Source organism: Paramisgurnus dabryanus, chromosome 21 (genome assembly GCF_030506205.2).
Source record: "Paramisgurnus dabryanus chromosome 21, PD_genome_1.1, whole genome shotgun sequence".
Taxonomy (NCBI): domain Eukaryota; kingdom Metazoa; phylum Chordata; class Actinopteri; order Cypriniformes; family Cobitidae; genus Paramisgurnus; species Paramisgurnus dabryanus.
In genome coordinates this window covers 29,395,347-29,416,241 of record NC_133357.1, presented here as the reverse complement: position 1 = coordinate 29,416,241, position 20,895 = coordinate 29,395,347, and the positions used below count along the sequence as shown (strand labels likewise).

Sequence of the window (20,895 nt, the reverse complement as noted above, 5' to 3'; positions counted from 1 at the left end):
TAATTCTCATTTCTGAGGCGCTATAAGTGACTGATTGTGCTGACAGTGACGTCTTGTGAGTTTAGTGTTGGGACAGATCTGTTGTTTCAACCGTTCATTCAAACGAATCCGTTCAAAGGAGTCAGTTCGCGAATCAGACGCGCTGTGTTCTAATCCAGGCTGAGCAGCGCAAAACTGTAAACAAAGTGTTACTGTAACAACACGAAAAACATTTCCTCGGTGGATATGATTTGGTCTTCCGACCTTTCGCCATCGAGTCAGTTTTGTTTTGAGTAATAAAAGCAGGGAGACAAAAGCATGTGCGCGCGGCTCTGCTCTCTCTGTCCGCAAACAAAACTCATCATCACTCATTAATCACATGAAATGAGCCTAATCTTTGCACGGACAGTGCACCGCGCGACATAAGCCCGTCATGCTGTTTTACTGGCTGCTTAATTCGCGCGATCTCGGCATCGTTTACAAAAGCTGTTTGTGAGCAAGGCATGGCTGCACACACACGGGGCGGCAGCGATCTGCTTGCAGCAAGAGGCAGAGTCACGAGTTCTACAACAACGCTTAGGTGCCCGCAGATGCGCCTGCCTATTAATCGGCCTAATTTTGCAGCAAAATCGGCCAACGCCGATTTTTTTAAATCTGCCAAAAATCTGACAATTAATCGGCCGGCCGATAAATCGGTCGACCTCTGCTTACCACGAGCTATAGGTAGTGAGGTACCTTGGGGTCTAGCTCTCTGGTTGCTTGGTTTAGGCCCTGGGATTGATGTTCATCGTCAGGACTACAATGACTAATGGGGGGGTAGATTGTGGTGATGCGATCAACCAGTTTGATTATTTGTGCAGAAATGGTATGTTCCACGGGTATAACGGGGTGAGATTGACATTCAACCAAGTGCACATCATCAAGCGCGTCATTTAGGGGTTTCAGAAGTGACGTAACTTTGTGTGTCATGTTTATGTCTATGAGGTAAGCGCTACCAGTGGCAGTTGCATTGTGAACCTTTTCTGTCAAACAGGGTAATTTGAGATTCATTCAAGTTTGCTGTGTGTGGCTATGGATCATCGCGGACGTGTTGAGTGACACTTTGTGAGTTTTCCACTTGTACATGTCAAGTGTGCCGAGCGGCGTGAATCCTTATTGGCAGGTATGTGATCAGTTTCATTAATGTGTAGCGAGATGCATCCCTTATTTTAAATCTAAAGTCTTGTATGTTTTATTAATGTCACAGAGATGTTGCAAGTTTTTCGGGCGCCGTTAAGCTTTGCGTCCTTTCTTCATAATCAATACTGACTACTGAGTGGCTGCAGTAATGAATGTGTGATCGGAAAGACTGGGTTGTTTCTCTCTCCATGTTGGTCCAGGCTTGACCCGCTCTTAGCGGTCTAACGGATGCATGTGTGACATGTAATGCGAACTAACTGATCATTATATCTCTACAAAGGGGGGATTGCCTTCGCGAGCGGACCAATAGTGTGCTTCCGGCCAATTAGGGCCAGGCTAAATTTAGCCGTGGTGACATTAACTCATTTGGCAGCAGTGTTCTTTTATTAATCACAGTGTGCTGCTTGTACGTGTGTAATTTGCATGTTTGTCATATTTTGTTGTTCTTCTCCCTTCAGAATTGGGGTAAAAGTGTTGTGTGTGGTGGTGGTACAGCTGTCGATTTGCAGTGATCACAATCGGGTTTGTGGTGTGCTGTTGTGAGAGAACACGAGTGCTTGTGTTGAAACAAGAGTGTGTGTGTGTGGATGTGTGATGTTGTTGTGATATATTGTAAATTTTTGCATATTAAAAGGAATTATGTATTTTCAATGTATTTTGAATAAACTGTGTGAAATATTTCCTGTTTTCTTATATCTGTCTCACCCACTTGTGTACTTGTGGGTCCCTGGCCCCTTTCCGGGGGGGTGTAGTCAATTTACTGCCATATTTGGTATTGGTTAAAAACTCTCATATGCCACACTAGCAAAAAACACATGCATCGCACCTTCCGCTGCATTGTGCCTGGTGTATGATAGGGCCCATACTGACAAAACGCAATCTATAGAACAGTTTGTCCATTTAGGGCTACTGTAGAAACATGGTGGCGTAAAATGACAACTTCCCATCTACGAACATAAAAACGTGCAGCTCATTTAACTCTTGAGTATAAGATGAAGAAGTGTATCTCACCCGTGTGGAGGATGATCTCTTGGCTGGATAGACTGGTGCAGTTTCCAGCTGAAGCAGTTATACTAATGTTATACAGCTGTCCACAATGGAGTTGGGACAGGGTGCAATTGCTGGTGGTGGTTCTGCAGGTTCGGACATCCCCATCTGTTCCCGTGGCCACAAGGGAGTAAGACTCTGCCACTACAGACTGTGACCATGATGCCTGCATACCACTTGAATCGCACAATGGCTTCACTGATACATTTTGAGGAACACATGGTGCTGAATGAGAATGAGAAGAGGTTATGGTTAAGTTTCCATTGGTTAACACTAATGTTAAAAATATAAAAACTTTTATGCTTTCCTTACTTTAATGGTGATCTTACTTGTAAATGTAGCTTTGTGAAGTACACTTATTGTTTGCCCTTAAACACTCTCTCATTATTTGTTTACGGTATCTGTGAAATTATTTACCTGTGTTGATCTTGTAGGGAGGACTTCGCATGCCACTGCATTTGTCTGAGGAGGCGGAGACTATAATGGTGTACTGCATTCCACACTGCACATGGGTGAGGTCACAAGAAATGCCTGTACTGTTGCACATTAAGATGCTTTGATCTTGACCTACTGCTGTGGCCACATACAGAGAAGAGCCTTCATTCAGCTGCCAGTTGACTGTTATTCGGCTGCTATAACAGTCTGTGTGTGCAGTGATGGCGGTGAGAGTGCACGGAGCTGCCGAATAAACAGAAATCACAGAGATAAACATGCAAATCCTTTAAAAATTGCCACTACAGAATGCATTATGTGTAAGTATACGCAGACAGATGCTTCGGTTGTACATACTTCTACATAAGTTACCTTTGAATACCCTCAAAGTAAGATGTTATTCATGTAGCTCGCTATGAACTAGTTTAACTGACTTCCCTACTAAAAAAGACCAGCCTAAGCTTGTTAGGTTGATGTAGCAGGCTGGTTTTAGAGAGGTTTTGGCCACTTTTTTAGCTAGTCAGGCTGGGAGACCAGCTGATCCACCAGCTAGGCCAGGCTGGAAGACCAGCTTAAACCCGCTACTTCCATCTTAAACCAGTTAAGACCAGCCAATCAGCTTAGCCAAGCTTCCAGCCTGGTCAAGCTGGTTTAAGCTGGTGGGTCAAAAAGTGTCCAAAACTTGTCTAAACCAGCTAAAACCAGGCTGGGAGGGTTTTCAGTAGGACAAAGCCTCGTGTTTATAGATATTTAAAGCCACAGAAGTCTTGGAGTGTGTTCGCACCTGTTTGTATCTGGAAGGTGTTATTGGATCTGCTTGTGCAGAATGAATTCAAAGCAATGACTTGGAAGGTGTACGTGGCTCCACACTGCAAGTCAGGAACGTTGCATTGCTGACTTGTAGTTGAGCAGCTAGCATTAGCCCCGCCCCTTTCCACTGCCAGCACAGAGTAAGACTCCGCCCCCTCTGCTGGTAACCATGACACCCAGGCTGAGTTCATAACACAGTCCAGGTTTCCCGTCTCTCCTTCAGGAACACAAGGAGCTAAAGACACAAACACATTAACAGTTACACAATAACAGACACTTTCACAACTACAATTATTTTAATGATGTAAGATTTTCTGATTGGTCAGCAGCATTAGTTAATAATCACCTCGGCTCATTCAATTAATAATTAAAAATATGTGTGTCTTATGCTGCGTACACAGCGAATGCGAAGCATCGCAATCTTCGCTCATGGTAATGGCGCCGCCCAATTTGAATAATTTGCATCACCCTGCGCGATTTTGCATCTATTTCATCTTTGCATTGACTTTTAATGTAATCTACTCACGCAAATCGTTGAATTCAAGTTTGGTGTGTATGCCCCATTAGAAAAAATCTTGGACAATCAGATACTTCTGTTTTCAGTACTCTAATGTTGGACATTGGTGTGTACACCAAAAGCGAAGGAAATTTGCATTACACTGCACCAAAGATACCTGTTTTTAATATTAACAAGATGCGTCACTGGTATTGATATGAATGGAGGATATCGCATCAGAATGGCCGCTGTAGTCCCTCCTAGTAAAAAGAACCAATCACCAACTGGAATCCTCTGGGTGAGAGATTTTGCGCATGCGCAGAATCGACAGGTCTTGTTCTAACCCGGTTCTAACAAGACCTGGAGGGGTTGCAAATATGGTGGTGTAGTGACACTATTTCCTTAACTCTTTCCCTGCCAATGATGAGTTTTTAAGGAATTCCATATGTCCGCTATTCCACTAGGTGGCGCTTTTACCCAACTTAAAAAACACTTAAGCATCCACTGATCCAAAAGCAGTAAAAACTCTGTGTATGTTTTGATTATCACTTTGACGCTGATCTCTATTAAAAGTCCGTCACAAAAATGCAATTCACATGGCACAAATTCAAAGAATCAAAGTCTAGCCTGACCCTATCCTTACTTATATTTCGCGTCACTCAGGCAAAAGTGCTCTCCTCTGTTTTCTGATACAACCAGATGTGTCAATAAGCTCTTCACTCATCGGCTTGCACAACAACGGGTCATGCGAATTTCAAGCTCGAGTTAAAATTGTTCAACTTCCTTAAAAAAGATGCGTTTTAGGCCAGTATCACATATTTGCGCCAAACGTGTCGTTCACTTCTCGTCATTATGTAATTTCATTGAAATTTATTTCAAAAAATGTTTGCACAGCTCACTCTAGATATCATTCATTGTTAATCTGATTTATTTCATGTTATTATGAAGGTTACCTGAGGACACATTTACAGCTGTGCTGGGCTGACTCTCACAGGCATTGCGAATCGCTGTTACAGTAACAGAATATGAGCGTCCACATGATAATGCATTGATTGAACAGCTGGTAGAATTGGAGTCACATGAGAGAGAAACTCCTCCACTGGTTGCCCTCACATGGAAAGATTGTGCATCTGGATTGGCTGCCCATGTGACAGTCATGAAGCCAGCGGAGCAGTTCACCTGAACATTTACAGCCTGAGGAGGACAAGGTGCTAAAACGAGAGAAAAAGAGAAAGATTTTTTATACACCCGTTTAAATTTAATTCTTAAAAAAACTTACAAACATAAAAAAAAGATATATGTCTAATTTATAAGTGGCCATACAGAATTGCAAAAAAGCGTACATCTTCTGGCCACGATGCTAGGGAGTTCTGGGTGGCTGTCAGGTAGAGGTCTTCTCAAATTCAAAGAAATGAACCTGACCCGGAATGACCCGAATCACTTAATACCTAACCCAGATTTCTAAAAAGAAAGACCTGACCCAAACCAGCAATTGTTTTGAACCCGACTGTACCTGAATGTAAACGGCACCGAAATGTGTGCAGCCTGCATCCCCGCACCCACCAGTGAAGTAGTTTATTTTAATCTTTAAATGTGCATCATGAGTTTACCATTATAATCCAACTATGCCTTTTTATTATGAAGTAGTTTACTATGCCATTTTTATTATGAAGTAGTTTACTATGCCTTATAAAAGCCACCTGTTGAAGTAGTTTATTATGCCTTATAAAAGCCATCTGTGTGGTGCCTTATATGTTAGATGTTTTAAAAGCTATCTGTGTTAAGAGTTATAAAAGCCATCTGTGTGGAACAGGTGTGTGTTGTAATTTCGGACACAAAGGGAATAGCCCAGGGGCAAATAGGAGGGGAGGAGGGAGCCAAAGCATATATATATCAGCCATGATGCCAGAAGAAGCCAGTGGATCTTGCAAGATCTCCTCACGGCTTTATTTCGCTAACAATAAAGTCCATCTTTGAAATCAAAACCTAAGACTGAAGATTGTTTATTTGAAGAAAAAGAAAACCACAACATTAAAAGGAAAACCACAACATTTGGTGCCGAAACCCGGGATAGAAAAGAGCTGGACAGTCACACCACCTGGGCGAACCTGACGAGCAACACAAACAACGTATGGCCATAAGGTAAGCACTTTTTGCTTATTAAATTAGGTTTGTGTTGTTTGCCAGACTTTGCTCAATGTGGTGAGAAATTTAAGCTCTTCTAAATTTAAGAACCATAGATGTGAACTGGGTTTTGATTTCAAGGATACAATCTAACTAAGGCATGCATGCATGAATCTGTATTTTCTTACTGATGAGTTGGCGTTGATGATCACAGTGACTTGAAACAGATTTTAATTGAAGAGAACGCGTAAGAGTTTCCTATATTTGTCGATGTAAGTGTATAATATAGAAGTCTATACCAGTTGAAAAGGAGGTGTATGGTATAGAGGTCAATTTTGTGTGGGTGTAAGTGTATCAAAATTGACAGTATACCGCTTTAAAGTGGTATATTTTATTGTTTTAATTAACGACCGTGTTGATGGAGGTGTAATGGTCATTTGATTGTATATAAGGTGATATCAAGGGGTGGCATACAAGGTTTCATGTATGAAAATATATGTACTCTGTGTGTTTGAATTTTGAGTGTGTATGCAGCTGCAGAATTTTGTTTGTTAGTGAGAGAAAGGTGAACGTGCATCTGGCAGGCAGGGAGAGAGTTTCCCTTAGGCAGTCTCTGCGGGTTGTTAAGGGGGTTGCAAGTTAATCCTTTGAGTGTAGGGTAAATAACTACTGAGTTATAGTGTGGAAGAATGAGCCCTAAGGAAATAAATAAATAAAATAAATAGAGCCCAATTAAATACATAAAGGGTTGTACATAAATGCTAATGGGTTATTACTGAAAAATGGTTGGGTTAACAATTTGGTTTATAGGTTATCAAACATGAATTTGAAATTTAAGGTTTGGTCAAACAATTGACACCAGATGGGACATCAAAAAGAGCACAGAACCAGAGACTACAGCTAACTTTCTCGATGGGCAATGCAATCAGGTGGCCACCTATTAATCAATCAATTTTGCTTGTTTAAAGATTGTATTGTTCACCTGAGAGGGCTCGGTGTGGTCAAATCTCAAATGCTCTTCCAAATTTGAGAATAAAAAGGGGAAATTAAAGATTACTAGATTAAATGATAAGAATAAAAGGTTTCATTTTCAAAAGGAATGTGTGCTAGGACAGATGATGGTTTATTGAGTGAATGAGTTTTATTTTTGTCGTTGAGTGGCTTGGATAAAGATTTAATGTTAAGTTGAGAAAATGCCTAAGAAGTTTCGCGAACCTGAGTGTTACCGTGTCGGGGCAGACACGTTGGGGTTTGGAGAGAAGAGTACTGAAATCCTGTAGGTCAGGTACAATCTATGTGTTATTTGTCTTGTTGTTTTAAAACGCCCGGGCTGATGAGAGATATTGTTTTTGTTTTATTTGTCATGTCGTGTTGGTAAATTGTGTAAGTGAATCTTTTCCATGTCGACTGAAGTGTAATGGAAAGATGAACTTGGCCAGGTTGTCTAGATAGAGTTGTTTTATTTTATTTTATTTCTGTGAGAATGTAACGTGTCTGTAATATAGTGAGTCTGTGTGAGAGCAAGTCTGAGATGGAAAGAGTGGGGGCTGAGTGAGCAGTGGGTGTGTCTTTCTTCTGTTGCTCTGTAGAGAGCACAGAGAGGTGTTGTGTTACAGGAGTGAAGATTGTTTAAAACTATAAAAAAGGGGATAAAGTTTGAAAGTATGTGAATAAGAGTAAGAATATGAGTATGGATAAGAGACAGTTATAAATGCTGGGTAATAAGTATGATATTGGAAGGTATTGTGGAGTTATTGTAGCCACAAATATAAATTTTTATAGTAAAGTACGCAGGTACTTCTAATATCTGAATAACTCATTTAAATGATTGATTCAAATAAATGAGTGTGCTCGATAGGAAAAGTATAGCTTGCCCAGAAAAGCACAAAAGTGTGTGATGGAGTTTAACATTATTTGAAGAATCTTGTTTTAAGGACACATTGGGAATCTGAGTAATTATTTGGAGAGTAGATAAATTGGACAAATAAAAAACAATAAGATTGTGAAGTGGTTAAAATGAGAAATAATTATAAAATATAAGGTCTGTTATATTGCAAAGAAAAGATTATGGCAGTCACATTAATGTAAAAATAAGGATTAAACAATTGTTGTGTGGAGAATTAGAAAATAAAATAATTGGAGTTCAAATGAGGAAACATTTGATGTGGCATCGTGTGAGGAGAAATACAATTAAATAAAAATATAAACTAATGAAAGATAAGAGGAGATAATTAACAGACAAAGAAATGCTCAAAGGGAGAAGGAGAGAAAGAGAGAGAGAGAGAGAGAGAAAGGGAGGGGGTTCTAAATGGTCACCAGATTTGACCTGTAAAGATCAACTCTCATTGCTCGAGGGGAATTGTGGGATCAAACAAAATCTAGCAGAAAAACAGAGGTAAAGCTTTGAAAGAAAAACAACAAATTAGAGAAAAGAAAAAGAGTAGAGACCAAGTTATTAAAGGTGGAAATAAAGATGAAAAATTAAAAAGGACAGAAAAATTATTAAAAGGTGAATGACACAGATAAATTATATAAAGGAAAAAAGATTTAACAAAATGAAGAGGAGTCTTCATCTGATGATTGAAGGTGGTCACAAAATAAATTTTATTTTAAATTGAAAGGCATTATTTTGCAATTGGTCAAGTTAAACCTTGAAAGGCTGAAAGCTCTCATCCTTTGACATTCAAGAAAGTGAATAAAAGCTGGCGATGCAAAGACAATGAAAAACTGTGTGTGACATCAAAGTGTTGGAGTTGCAAAAAGAGGAGAACTCATAAACTAAGCTGTGGACACATCCTACATGAATGGGACTATAACTGATCTCAAGCAGTGAAGGGGGCACTGCGCATATGTTCAAGAGACAATTACAAACAAACAACAAAAAGACTAAGTGGAATCCAGAAGGAGACCAACAAATACAATATTGTTCTTGGAGACAAGAGAAAAACTGGACTATTCTTTTGCTTCTTCATACAAGCCGTTGAGTGAAAAAGGGGAAAGAGTAAACAGCCGTTCAATGTTTAGTAAAGACCTTGATACTATAGGGACACAGACAATCTTTATGAGAAAATCAGCTAGACAAAATTAAAGGCTGATCAAGAACTTATGTTGTTAGGTGTGACTACCTTTTCTGAAATCAAATCAGACACCTATTAATCTTACAGGAAGAAATGCATAATGAAAATTTGTTTTTTTTTGAATTTGGTATTCTACAGAGGAAGTTAGAACTCCAATGATGGTACTAAGCTAAAAAGCAAATATAAATGGCATCGAACAGGTATGGCAGAAAGGAAAATAAAATAGATAAAAGAAATAAATTGAAAAAAAAACACCATAGGATACTATAATAGGTAAACAAGAAAAAGCTGTGAGAATAGAAAAAAGAAATAACTAATTATTGTAACAAACATACGATTTAAGGAAATAAATCTAAATTGTATCTAGTCACGATTTAAGACCAATTAATGACAAGAAAAGATTGATGATCCAAAAAATTACATACTTTGCTTACAAGTGTTTCTCCATTTGATAAACATTTTTACTGTGAATTATGATTTGCATAAGAAGTAGATACTTGCATTTACGTATTTAATTATAAGGGTAAATATTATACAGGTTTAGAATGGATGAACTACTATTCCAACATGCGGAAAGTTAATTTGGTTGATTAATGCTAAAAAGGGCCTCAGAGTGTCAGGAGATCTTTTTAGATTGTATAAGAAGTGAGAAATCTCAGTCATAAATACTATTATCATAGATGTACATGGGGCGAATAAGTGGAATGAAAATGAATTATTTGATTCATGAGAAGAATAAAGATTTTGAGTTGAGATAAAAAGGGAAAAACGGATGTGACGGGCAAGAGAGAAGAAAAATTTGACTAACATCTATAATCACAAAGGATGGTAGATAAAAAGGTATAGAAAAGGAATAATCATCAAAGCCATACTTAACAAAATGTGTGAAAATACTAATCATAACAGAACTTATGTTTTACCTAAACTAACAACCGTACACCTTTAACACTGCATGAAATATTCGCCGATAGACCTATGCGTATTGTAAAAACATCTGGAATTAAGTGTTATATGAACAAACTAATTGTCTATGTATTGAGTTATTTGTGTACAGAAGAAGCTGAAAGGAGTTGAGGACGACATGAGACAACATGACTTGATGAGTGCGAGATAATCTAGCTTATCTGAGGTTCGAGAGGTCGGAGGAGGCCAAACACGGCCACAGGGGGCCTAACTGGGGGAGACAGGATGAGACCAGTCCCAGAATGTCCAAGTGGGAGGAGCAGCCAATGTAGCAGAGCTCGTAGGAAGGAGAGAAGGAGAATGAATGCCAATGATATGAAAGAAGAAACATCAAAACCAAATCAAAGTAAAAGCAATTCAAGTATACCGACGGATGGAGAGCAAAGTTTTTGAGCACCGAGAGGAAAAAGTGAAAAAGAGAAATTGTCAAAAGAAATTGAATTGAAAAAAAAACGAAACTGATTACTACAGAAGATTTGCATTGCTACAGTCAATTAAAAAATGAAGCCGATTACTACAGAAGATTTGCATTGCTACAGTCAATTAAAGAACGAAACCGATTACTACAGAAGATTTGCATTGCTACAGTCAATTAAAACTTTCTGGCGATGGACTTTTGCCTTAAACAAGGCCCAGTGAAAGATCTATAACAATCTCAAAGGAACAGAATCTGAAAGAAAGACTGAAAACATAGAGACATTGAACTGAGAACATAAGGTGGACATTTTATGGGAAACATTCCAAAGATAACAAATGATACAAATGGGGAATATTTACAGTTAAGGAAATATGTTTACAAAGTTGCTTTTTAGGCTTTAAACTAAACTAGATTTCAATAATGCAATAACATTTTCAAGTCCACATAAATAGGGTGATAAATTCAACAAGAATTCTTATGGATAAGAGAAAAAGTTAAGGTCAACTTATCTTGATAATATTTAGGTCATTTGGGAAAATCTGAGTTTAAAAATACATTTTGCAAGCCACAATTTGGATATTTGTGTCAATGGTATAGTAACAAAACATTAAAAATAGGAACAGGAAGGATAGAAATTTCAGAATGATACATACAAGAAAATGTAAACCTTATGGAATTATAGAATTAGGAAAAGTCAATATGAAATGCTTTATAACAGGAATCTTGAACGAATCAACTATAAAACTCTAGATATATTATGAAGACATCAAAGAGTCTAGCTTAAGGTGTAAAAGTGAGAAGAGAAATGCTATTAGAAGAATAATACAATCAAATCAGAGAAACATATACATTAAGGATATTTGAAGATCAAATAATATCGATTGGAGAATTATTTTGGATTTGTAGAAAAAGAAAATGCTTGACCTCGTTATCATTAGGAGGGAGAGAAAAAGTACTTAAATATGATGGAGACAGGAAATCACTACAAAAGAAGGGTATTTAGAGTCCTTATAAAAGGATGAACAAAACAATTAATCATAAATTATATGCAGATTCTGTTGATCAACCAAATGGGTAACAAATTAGATAAAGGGATGGGATTAAGCTAAACAAGGAATTTAATAAAGTTTTGTCAGAATAAAAAATACAGAATAAATAAATTATGTACAGTACTACAATCAAAAAGTAGATTATTAAGTTTACAAATAAGGCATTAATTTATCTTAGGATAACAACTAGATGCAGCCATTAGAAATACATGATAACATATACTGAATAAATTTTAATTAGAGGTTAGTGGGTAAATAAGGTGTAGGTATCTTTTTAGAAAAATCAAACAAAAGTTTAAATATTAGGAGGATGGAAAAATTAATTTTAAATCAACAAGAATGGTATCAGAACTTACGTTACAAAATAGTATTGAATTCACAACGGGTAGATAATATTCAAGAACCTTTGATGATGATGATGATGATGATGATGACGAAGAAGAAGAGGAATAAGCTGTATTTGTATTGAAACAAATATTTCGTATTATGAATGATTTACTTTTTGTTTTTATTTTCAGTGATTTTGTTTTATTTGCTTTTTGGTTTTCTTTGCTTTTATTTTTGTTTCCTTTTAACTATTACAATATATTCTACATAACTGTGACAACCAACAGCAGGTGCAGAACCAATTGCACACATTTTTAAACTGTTTATAAAGAGGGGCTTTAAGTTCTTTTACTTTTACATTCAAAGACAAAACAAGAATGGAAAGAGGTTTGCTCTTATTGTCCATAGTTCGAAGTGCTGTGGCATAATTTGGTAATTGATAATGTATAGTGGCTTATTTTAGCCTCAAGAAAGTAATAATTGAAACACTAAATTATGAAACAGCACTCCGGATTAAAATAAATAAACAGGAAAACTGAGGCTAGGTAAGCCTCAGAGCGGGGATTATGAAGTAGTTTATTTTAATCTTTAAATGTGCATCATGAGTTTACCATTATAATCCAACTATGCCTTTTTATTATGAAGTAGTTTACTATGCCATTTTTATTATGAAGTAGTTTACTATGCCTTATAAAAGCCACCTGTTGAAGTAGTTTATTATGCCTTATAAAAGCCATCTGTGTGGTGCCTTATATGTTAGATGTTTTAAAAGCTATCTGTGTTAAGAGTTATAAAAGCCATCTGTGTGGAACAGGTGTGTGTTGTAATGTCGGACACAAAGGGAATAGCCCAGGGGCAAATAGGAGGGGAGGAGGGAGCCAAAGCATATATATATCAGCCATGATGCCAGAAGAAGCCAGTGGATCTTGCAAGATCTCCTCACGGCTTTATTTCGCTAACAATAAAGTCCATCTTTGAAATCAAAACCTAAGACTGAAGATTGTTTATTTGAAGAAAAAGAAAACCACAACATTAAAAGGAAAACCACAACACCAGTCAGAAAGAAAGAAGCCCCGGTGGCCTCGCAACCAATTTGGCTCGCTACTACATTTATTTTCATTTGTTATCTGATGACAACACCAAGGTAACCGCTAAAATTTACATTCAAAATTGATTGACAGGTCTGGCTTAACGAAAATAAATCTACCACCAGTCACCGGTGCAATTGGCAATCATAGGAGGGTTGGAAAAGGACTCGATGCACACACGTGAGATAGTTCAGGTCTTCTTGGGTCCGTTCAGCAAAAACACATTCATTTTAAATTACCATATGTCGATTTTATTATACCACCTGACTCGAGTCCGAGGCACATGTGAATCTTTTAGACCCGAACCTGGGTGGTTCGGACCCCGGGTTTTGGGATTTAAGTGGACCCGTGAAGGTATTAACATGTTTCTGTGCAGTTTCTAGGTTGCTAAGGTATCCAGGTGATTATTTGTATGCTGTTACAGTGTTTTTAGTCTTTGCTTGGGTGGGTTAGGGCTAGATGGGATACAGCTACAGGCAAAATCTCACCAAATCTTAGGTTTAGGGGTAGGATTAGAATTTGGCCGTATTTGACCCATCTAGACACAACCGCTAGGGTGTTGCTCCTGTAGGCTAAAACGGGTGGATTGTGACATTTCTAAAGTTCAAGGGTGGGGATGAGGGCAGATAATTAACTCCTTGCGGGCAGGTAGTAGCGCAGATGAAACATATGTTCAATATTTGTATGTCTTAATTACCATTACACTTTCCCACAATGATATGACACTTGACCTATCACGTGCTTCTGGTAGCCTAGTGCGAGCGTTGCAGGAGTAAGGATGAGGTAAAAGTCAAGTTGGCAAGTGGAGTATATAAAAGTGTTGACAACAAGTCTTTAAAGGCAAAATCGGATGTGTGGAGAAAGTGTGGTGTAACAGGAGGTTCTATTTTTTCTTGTTCTTTTTTTTAATAGGTCTATATGCCGATGGTAGGCTACTTGAATGGCGCAAAACAAAGCTCACTTTAGCTTGTTTCATGAGCCAATTCATGACGCTGTTGTGATGTTGAAAAAATAAAGCACTTTAATTAGAATGATTTTAGCGTGTGTGATTTATCGCCGGCACAAATTGGGTAACGGGCCAAATATGAATGGGTCTGGGCTGGTGCAGATTTAATTTTAATATATAATCACGGGTGATGAGTTGGATCTGTTGCTGAACTTTGCGGGTACGGGCGGGTGTCCAAAAATGGACCTGTGCAGGACTCTGGCCCAGGTCAGGAAAGCCCAAGAGGAGCCTAGCCAAAAGACTATATGATATTCTGGTCCATAGATATGGCTTGTGTCTCTTTTGATTGTAAGTTTATGGGATTGTGGAATGTTTAGAAATGTTGGATGATTCATACAGTATACTTTGATAAAGATACAGAAGCAAATGGTGCACATTCAATGGATGTGGCTATTTATTTACCAAGAAATAAAATAATGGCATGCTTGACTTTAACTTTATGTACCACTCACCAGTGTGAACTTGTGTGAATGTGCTCTCTTCACTGCTACACATGTGGTCCATAGACAGCACAGACACATTATATGTCTGTCCACAGAGCAATTCCCTCAGCTCACAGTGGGTCTCAGTGTTATTGCAGTGGGCTGTATGGGTGCCATCTACAGTGATGCCTTCAACCTCATACAACAGAGCTCCACTGGCATTTTGCCACATTACAGCCGCAGAGTTAGATAGGCAAACCAGAGAGGCCTGAACGCTTGTGGGAGCACATGGAACTGAGGAAGAGGAGGAGAATGATCAAACATCAATAATGTTGCTTTTCATTTTCCATTTACCAAATGTTTTGTTACAGTCTGTTTCAGACTGATACCTCATGAATTCATGAATCTTGGGCAAAATATAGCCCAAGTTTAGCCGGGCATACTTGCGTGTTGGTGAAAATTTTTTGTCTTCTTACCTGACTGCAATGTTACAAAGGCACTTCTGCTGTCACAGTGGCTGTCCTGGGCTGTAATTGTGACGTTGTAGGCTTGACCACAATGCATGCTGGGTAATTTGCAGCTGGGAACGGGACCACTGCATTGTATTTCATGCCCATCTGGACTGGATGCATGCACCAGGTACGAAACAACTGTTGTTTCTTGTTCCCAGGACACTAAGCCCATGTGACTCCCACATTCCATTTGAGCCACTATTTCCTGTGGCTTACACGGAACTGACCAATCACAGACCACAACGTTATATAATTGCAGACAGAATGAATTGTGTGTGTTATGCATACAGTCATCCTACCTGTGTCCAGCAGAACGCTATGACTCTGTGCGCTGGTACATGTGTGGTCTGAGGCCGTCACATTGATGCTGTAGGTGAGCCCACACAACAGGTCAGTGAACTCGCATGCGGTACCGTTGCTGCTGCATGATGATGCAAATCCCCCGTTGCCCTGAGCAACAGCAGTGTAAAGCAAAGCTCCTTTGCTGGACTGCCAGGACACATCAACCACACCTGATTCACAGTTTAGGTTTGCCACAGGCTGGTGAGGAACACATGGGGCTGAGGACAAAACAGGTATTGACATTTTATATAGAGACAAACTTGCAACCCAAACTGGCAGCCCACACATCATTACTACTATAATATCAACTATCTACAGGTATTTGTATAATTTTTTTATATTTCATTGAATGCCTTCACTAACAATAATGCAAAATTACAATGCATAATAAAAAAGTTCATTCTAGTCAGTTTAAACTTGGTTTTATACCTGCTTGATATTTTTAGAGCAGAGTGCATTTTTCTCTGTAAACATTTCTGCTTGACTTAAGAATAAATGTGAAAGGCAAAAGACAACTGATAAAATGTGTTTAATTAAAACTGTAAGCACTTATTAGAGAATGAGACCCAGTGTGTTTAACATTTAGAGGTCACCTACCTGACTGCAGTCTTGCGATTGCACTCTTTGAGACGTTACAATTCTGGCCAATAGCAAACACACTGATGTTGTACATGGAGCCACAAATAAGGTTAGACACAACACAGGAAGTATTTGCGCTGTTACATCTTGTCAAATGGCCATCATTGTCAATGGCTTGCACCTCGTATGACTCCGCCCCTCCTCTGGTGTTCCACTGCACATGTGCAGAGTTTGAAGAACAGAGTAAAGTGGACTCCACATCCTGAGGTGGACAGGGTACTGTTCATATTAATGAAAGAGAAAAAGTGAAACAGATACCAGCAATGAGAGATCAGTAAAATCTGTTTTTGAGAAATCCCATCTTGTATTCTAGTTTTCAATTCTATCAGTATTAAATTATGGCAACACACACGTTGTTTCCTCTTAATGACCCTGGAAGACTATTGATGGATTATACTGATACATTGCATCTTAGTTTTCTGTTTCTTACCGGATGCCACATTCAGTGCGGTTCCACGTGTGCTTTGGCATACTCCATCGTATGATACAATGCTAACATTGTATGTTTGTCCACAAGTCATTCCTGTCAGTTCACAGTGAGTGTAATTGCTGGAGCAGTTGGACATCAGGCCTTCAGGTGTCCTGGCATCAGCAGTGTAAGAGATCGAGCCCTTGATCTGAGTCCACTGCAGCAGTAACGAGTCTGTGTTGCAGTCCAAGTGTGTTGTAGTAATAACTGGTGCACAGGGAACTAGAGAAAACAAGAATGTTTAAGTATGTGTGTCTGTAATAATGCTATATATGTATATATACAGTGAGTACATTGATATGTTATATACTGCATCTTCTTAAGTTGTCTGAGACATTTTGACAAAAGACCATATTTACCCATTCCCCCAAACTAGTGGTGGAGATTGACTGGGGGGACTCAGATTGGGACATATTTAAAATTTTGAATCTCAAATGCAGGAAATACTACTATATTTATGTATGAAATTTGTATAGTATTTGGAAGCTATTACGTGGATAAAAGAAGGCAATTGTCTACATTTTGAACTGGACCCAGCCCCCCAGTCCCACCTATTTCCAGCACTGCCTAATTATGATCATTATTACTACAAAAACATTAATACAATCATTGTTACAATGTAGAACATTAAGAAGAAGATTGCGTTCCTAGAGCAACGAAACCAGACCTGTGCGGAACTGTGTTGCCTGACTGGGCAGACTGGAGCATTCATGACCTTCAGCAACCACCTGGACAGTGTAATTATCTCCACAGGTGAGATTACTCAGGATGCAGTAGGCATCAGGGCCATCGCTAGTACAGGACAAGAAATCAAATGATGGGCTCCAGGCATAAGCAATATAGTACAGTGCCCCATCGCTTGCATTCCATGACACAAGTGCTTCAGCAGTGGCACAGTCCATCACCACAGATACATCGACCGGGACACAGGGAACTATAAAAAAGTCAGACATCTTATCTTAACATATCATTATCAACAACAATGGTAAGAGTTAGTTTGACTATAATACCTGTTCTAATAATAACTTGATCGGAATAACTGTGCTGATACCTGCGCTGAGGTTGAATATAGTAGAATAACTGTGCTAAGACTAATTAGAATTATGATTACAGAAGCATATCTGTGTGGAAACTAAAAATATTTTTGAGACTGATTATAGTAGAATATCTGTGCTGAGACTGAAAACAGTAAAATATCGGTGCTAGGGTTGATTATAGTATAACACCTGTGCTAAAGTAGAATAATCTGAGACTGATAACAGTAAAATACCTGCACTGAGACTGATTACAGCAAAACGCCTGCATTGAGACTGATTACAGTAAAATACCTGTGCTGAGACTGAATACTTTAAAATGCCTGCGCTGAGACTGATAACAGTAAAACGGATGCATTGAGACTGATTACAGTAAAATGCCTTTGCTGAGACTGATTACAGTGAAATACTTTTGCTGAGACTGATTACAGTGAAACACTTTTGCTGAGACTGATTACAGTAAAACACCTTCGCTGAGACTGTTTACAGTAAAACACCTTCGCTGAGACTGTTTACAGTAAAACACCTTCGCTGAGACTGATTACAGTAAAACACCTTCGCTGAGACTGATTACAGTAAAACACCTTCGCTGAGACTGATTACAGTAAAACACCTTCGCTGAGACTGATTACAGTAAAACACCTTCGCTGAGACTGATTACAGTTAAACACCTTCGCTGAGACTGATTACAGTTAAACACCTTCGCTGAGACTGATTACAGTAAAACACCTTCGCTGAGACTGATTACAGTAAAACACCTTCGCTGAGACTGATTACAGTAAAACACCTTCGCTGAGACTGATTACAGTAAAACACCTTCGCTGAGACTGATTACAGTTAAACACCTTCGCTGAGACTGATTACAGTAAAACACCTTCGCTGAGACTGATTCCAGTAAAACACCTTCGCTGAGACTGATTACAGTTAAACACCTTCGCTGAGACTGATTACAGTTAAACACCTTCGCTGAGACTGATTACAGTAAAACACCTTCGCTGAGACTGATTACAGTAAAACACTTGCGCTGAGACTGATTACAGTAAAACACCTTCACTGAGACTGATTACAGTAAAACACCTGCGCTGAGACTGATTACAGTTAAACACCTTCGCTGAGACTGATTACAGTTAAACACCTTCGCTGAGACTGATTACAGTAAAACACCTTCGCTGAGACTGATTACAGTAAAACACCTTCGCTGAGACTGATTACAGTAAAACACCTTCGCTGAGACTGATTACAGTAAAACACCTTCGCTGAGACTGATTACAGTAAAACACCTTCGCTGAGACTGATTACAGTTAAACACCTTCGCTGAGACTGATTACAGTAAAACACCTTCGCTGAGACTGATTACAGTAAAACACCTTCGCTGAGACTGATTACAGTAAAACACCTTCGCTGAGACTGATTACAGTTAAACACCTTCGCTGAGACTGATTACAGTAAAACACTTGCGCTGAGACTGATTACAGTAAAACGCATGCATTGAGATTGGTCACAGTAAAAGGCCTTCCCCGAGACTGATTACATTAAAATGCCTGCGTTGAGACTGATTACAGTAAAACAACTGCATTGAGACTGATTACAGTAAAACAACTGCATTGAGACTGATTACAGTAAAACGCCAGTATTGAGACAGATTACAGTAAAATTTCTGCGTTGAGACTAATTACAGTAAAACACCTGCGCTGAGACGGATTACAATAAAACACATGCATTGAGACTGATTACAGTAAAACGTCTGCACTAAGACTGATAACAGTAAAACACCTTCGCTAAAACTGATAACAATGAAACGCCTGCACTGAGACGGATTACAGTAAAACACCTGCACTTAGACAGACTAACTAACTACAGTACTTGTGATGAGAACGACAACAAAAAGCTGTGCTATTGTGTTTGTCTGAAATTTGTATTATTGTTTGTTTAATCATATTACCTGTGTTAAAAGTAAACAGTGCACTGGGTGTTGAATTACACTGGCGACTGGACGCAACCACAGAAACATTGTATGAGTTGCCACAGGGAAGTTTAGTCATGCCACAGCTCACTGACCAGGACATGCATGTTCCCAAAGGCCCATCAGGACCTTGCACAGTTGCTGTGTAGTATTCTGCTCCATCTGATGCATCCCAGGATACTGTGGCGATGTTGGAGATGCAGTCCATGAAGCCAGAGACAGATGTTGGAATGCAAGGCTCTAGAAAGAGATGCAAGGACATACTGTTAATCATTCAAGTGTTACAAAGTAATAATACAAGGTTTAGGTATAATTTGGCTCCCAACCTGTCTGCAAAACCAAAGTTTTGCTAGGAAGGCTCCTACAACTCTGTCCAACAGCTGTCACAGTCAGATAGTACTGCTGACCACAGTTAAACTCAGAGATCTGTGCACTTGTATTTTGGGTGGAGAGCTCTACCCTGTTGCCGTTGGCGTCCTCGGCAGATACTATGAACATCTCTACAGTTTCATTCGTTGCCCAGGTGAGGGAAGCCACTTTCATTTGACAGTCAAAAGCAGACGACAGGTTCTGTGGGGGGCATGGAGCTGTACAAAATACAGGCAACAGTCAGTCTAGATTGTAATAAATTGTGGGATTTTCAAAGTGCCATTATCCATGTGTGATGTTGACTGCCTATAAACAACTATATTTCTATTGTGACTCTAAATTAAACGCTTTGCTCTGTGGTAATCTACAAATCACAAAGGGGACACTACGAGTGCATCCCAATACAAAGGCTGGATCCTTCGAAGGATGCGGACTTAGAAGTCGGTGACTCTGTCTTCGAAGGATGCAGCCTCTGAAGTCCACAAAGTAAACTGAGCCTGATATTTTTGTATTTTATTAGAGAGAATATGACGCATTGAGGCAGATTAAACTGCCCAACAGTATAAAAAAATGTACCAACCTTAGAAATATACAAAAGTAAAACGGAACTTGCACAGTATTACAGTAATAATATTAAACATTAAAACTTCAATTATAATAGTTAAACAGATACAAGGACCTTTAATTTGCAAAATATACACTTTTATTTAACTACAGTTATGAATGTTTATTTTAAAATACCCAGACGTCACATGCGCACATTAAATCTTGGGATAGCCATGGCTGTGAAGGCTCTATCAGATAGATCCTTCATTTCAGGGGAAATGAAGGACGCATTTGAAGGCCACATCTGCATGCTTTTGAATGAGCCTCCGAATTGGGACAGCCTTCGATGTGGCAGAGTGACATCATTGGCCTTCGTAATGGGTCCCAACTTTTGAAAAATGTGTTGCTGCTGTTATTTTTAAAATTACGTATTTTTATATTTGTTATTATTAATAAATGCAGGCTATTAAATTTGCAAATGATTGCATTTTGATTTTACATATTGTCCTTTTTTTTGGAATTGGGGTTTGTACATGAAACCACAATCACTATAACAAATTTTACCAATACCGAATAAGATTGGGCAAATGTTATGTGGCACTTT

The 20,895-nt window shown here is 38.8% G+C and overlaps 1 protein-coding gene across 1 annotated transcript in view; it reads right to left on the bottom strand.

Annotated features, from left to right (window-relative positions):
* Nucleotides 1-20,895, bottom strand: part of fndc7b (fibronectin type III domain containing 7b) — a 57,814-nt gene that overhangs the window by 14,788 nt on the left and 22,131 nt on the right. Inside the window, exons 29-40 of the mRNA XM_065286622.2 lie at nt 19,703-19,963; nt 19,356-19,616; nt 17,047-17,313; nt 16,341-16,601; nt 15,869-16,129; nt 15,229-15,489; nt 14,894-15,151; nt 14,448-14,711; nt 4,897-5,154; nt 3,422-3,682; nt 2,623-2,883; nt 2,170-2,430 (exon numbers count right to left, since the gene is read on the bottom strand). Coding sequence (XP_065142694.1) covers nt 2,170-2,430; nt 2,623-2,883; nt 3,422-3,682; nt 4,897-5,154; nt 14,448-14,711; nt 14,894-15,151; nt 15,229-15,489; nt 15,869-16,129; nt 16,341-16,601; nt 17,047-17,313; nt 19,356-19,616; nt 19,703-19,963 — 3,135 coding nt within the window. The remainder of the gene's footprint in view (nt 1-2,169; nt 2,431-2,622; nt 2,884-3,421; nt 3,683-4,896; nt 5,155-14,447; nt 14,712-14,893; nt 15,152-15,228; nt 15,490-15,868; nt 16,130-16,340; nt 16,602-17,046; nt 17,314-19,355; nt 19,617-19,702; nt 19,964-20,895) is intronic.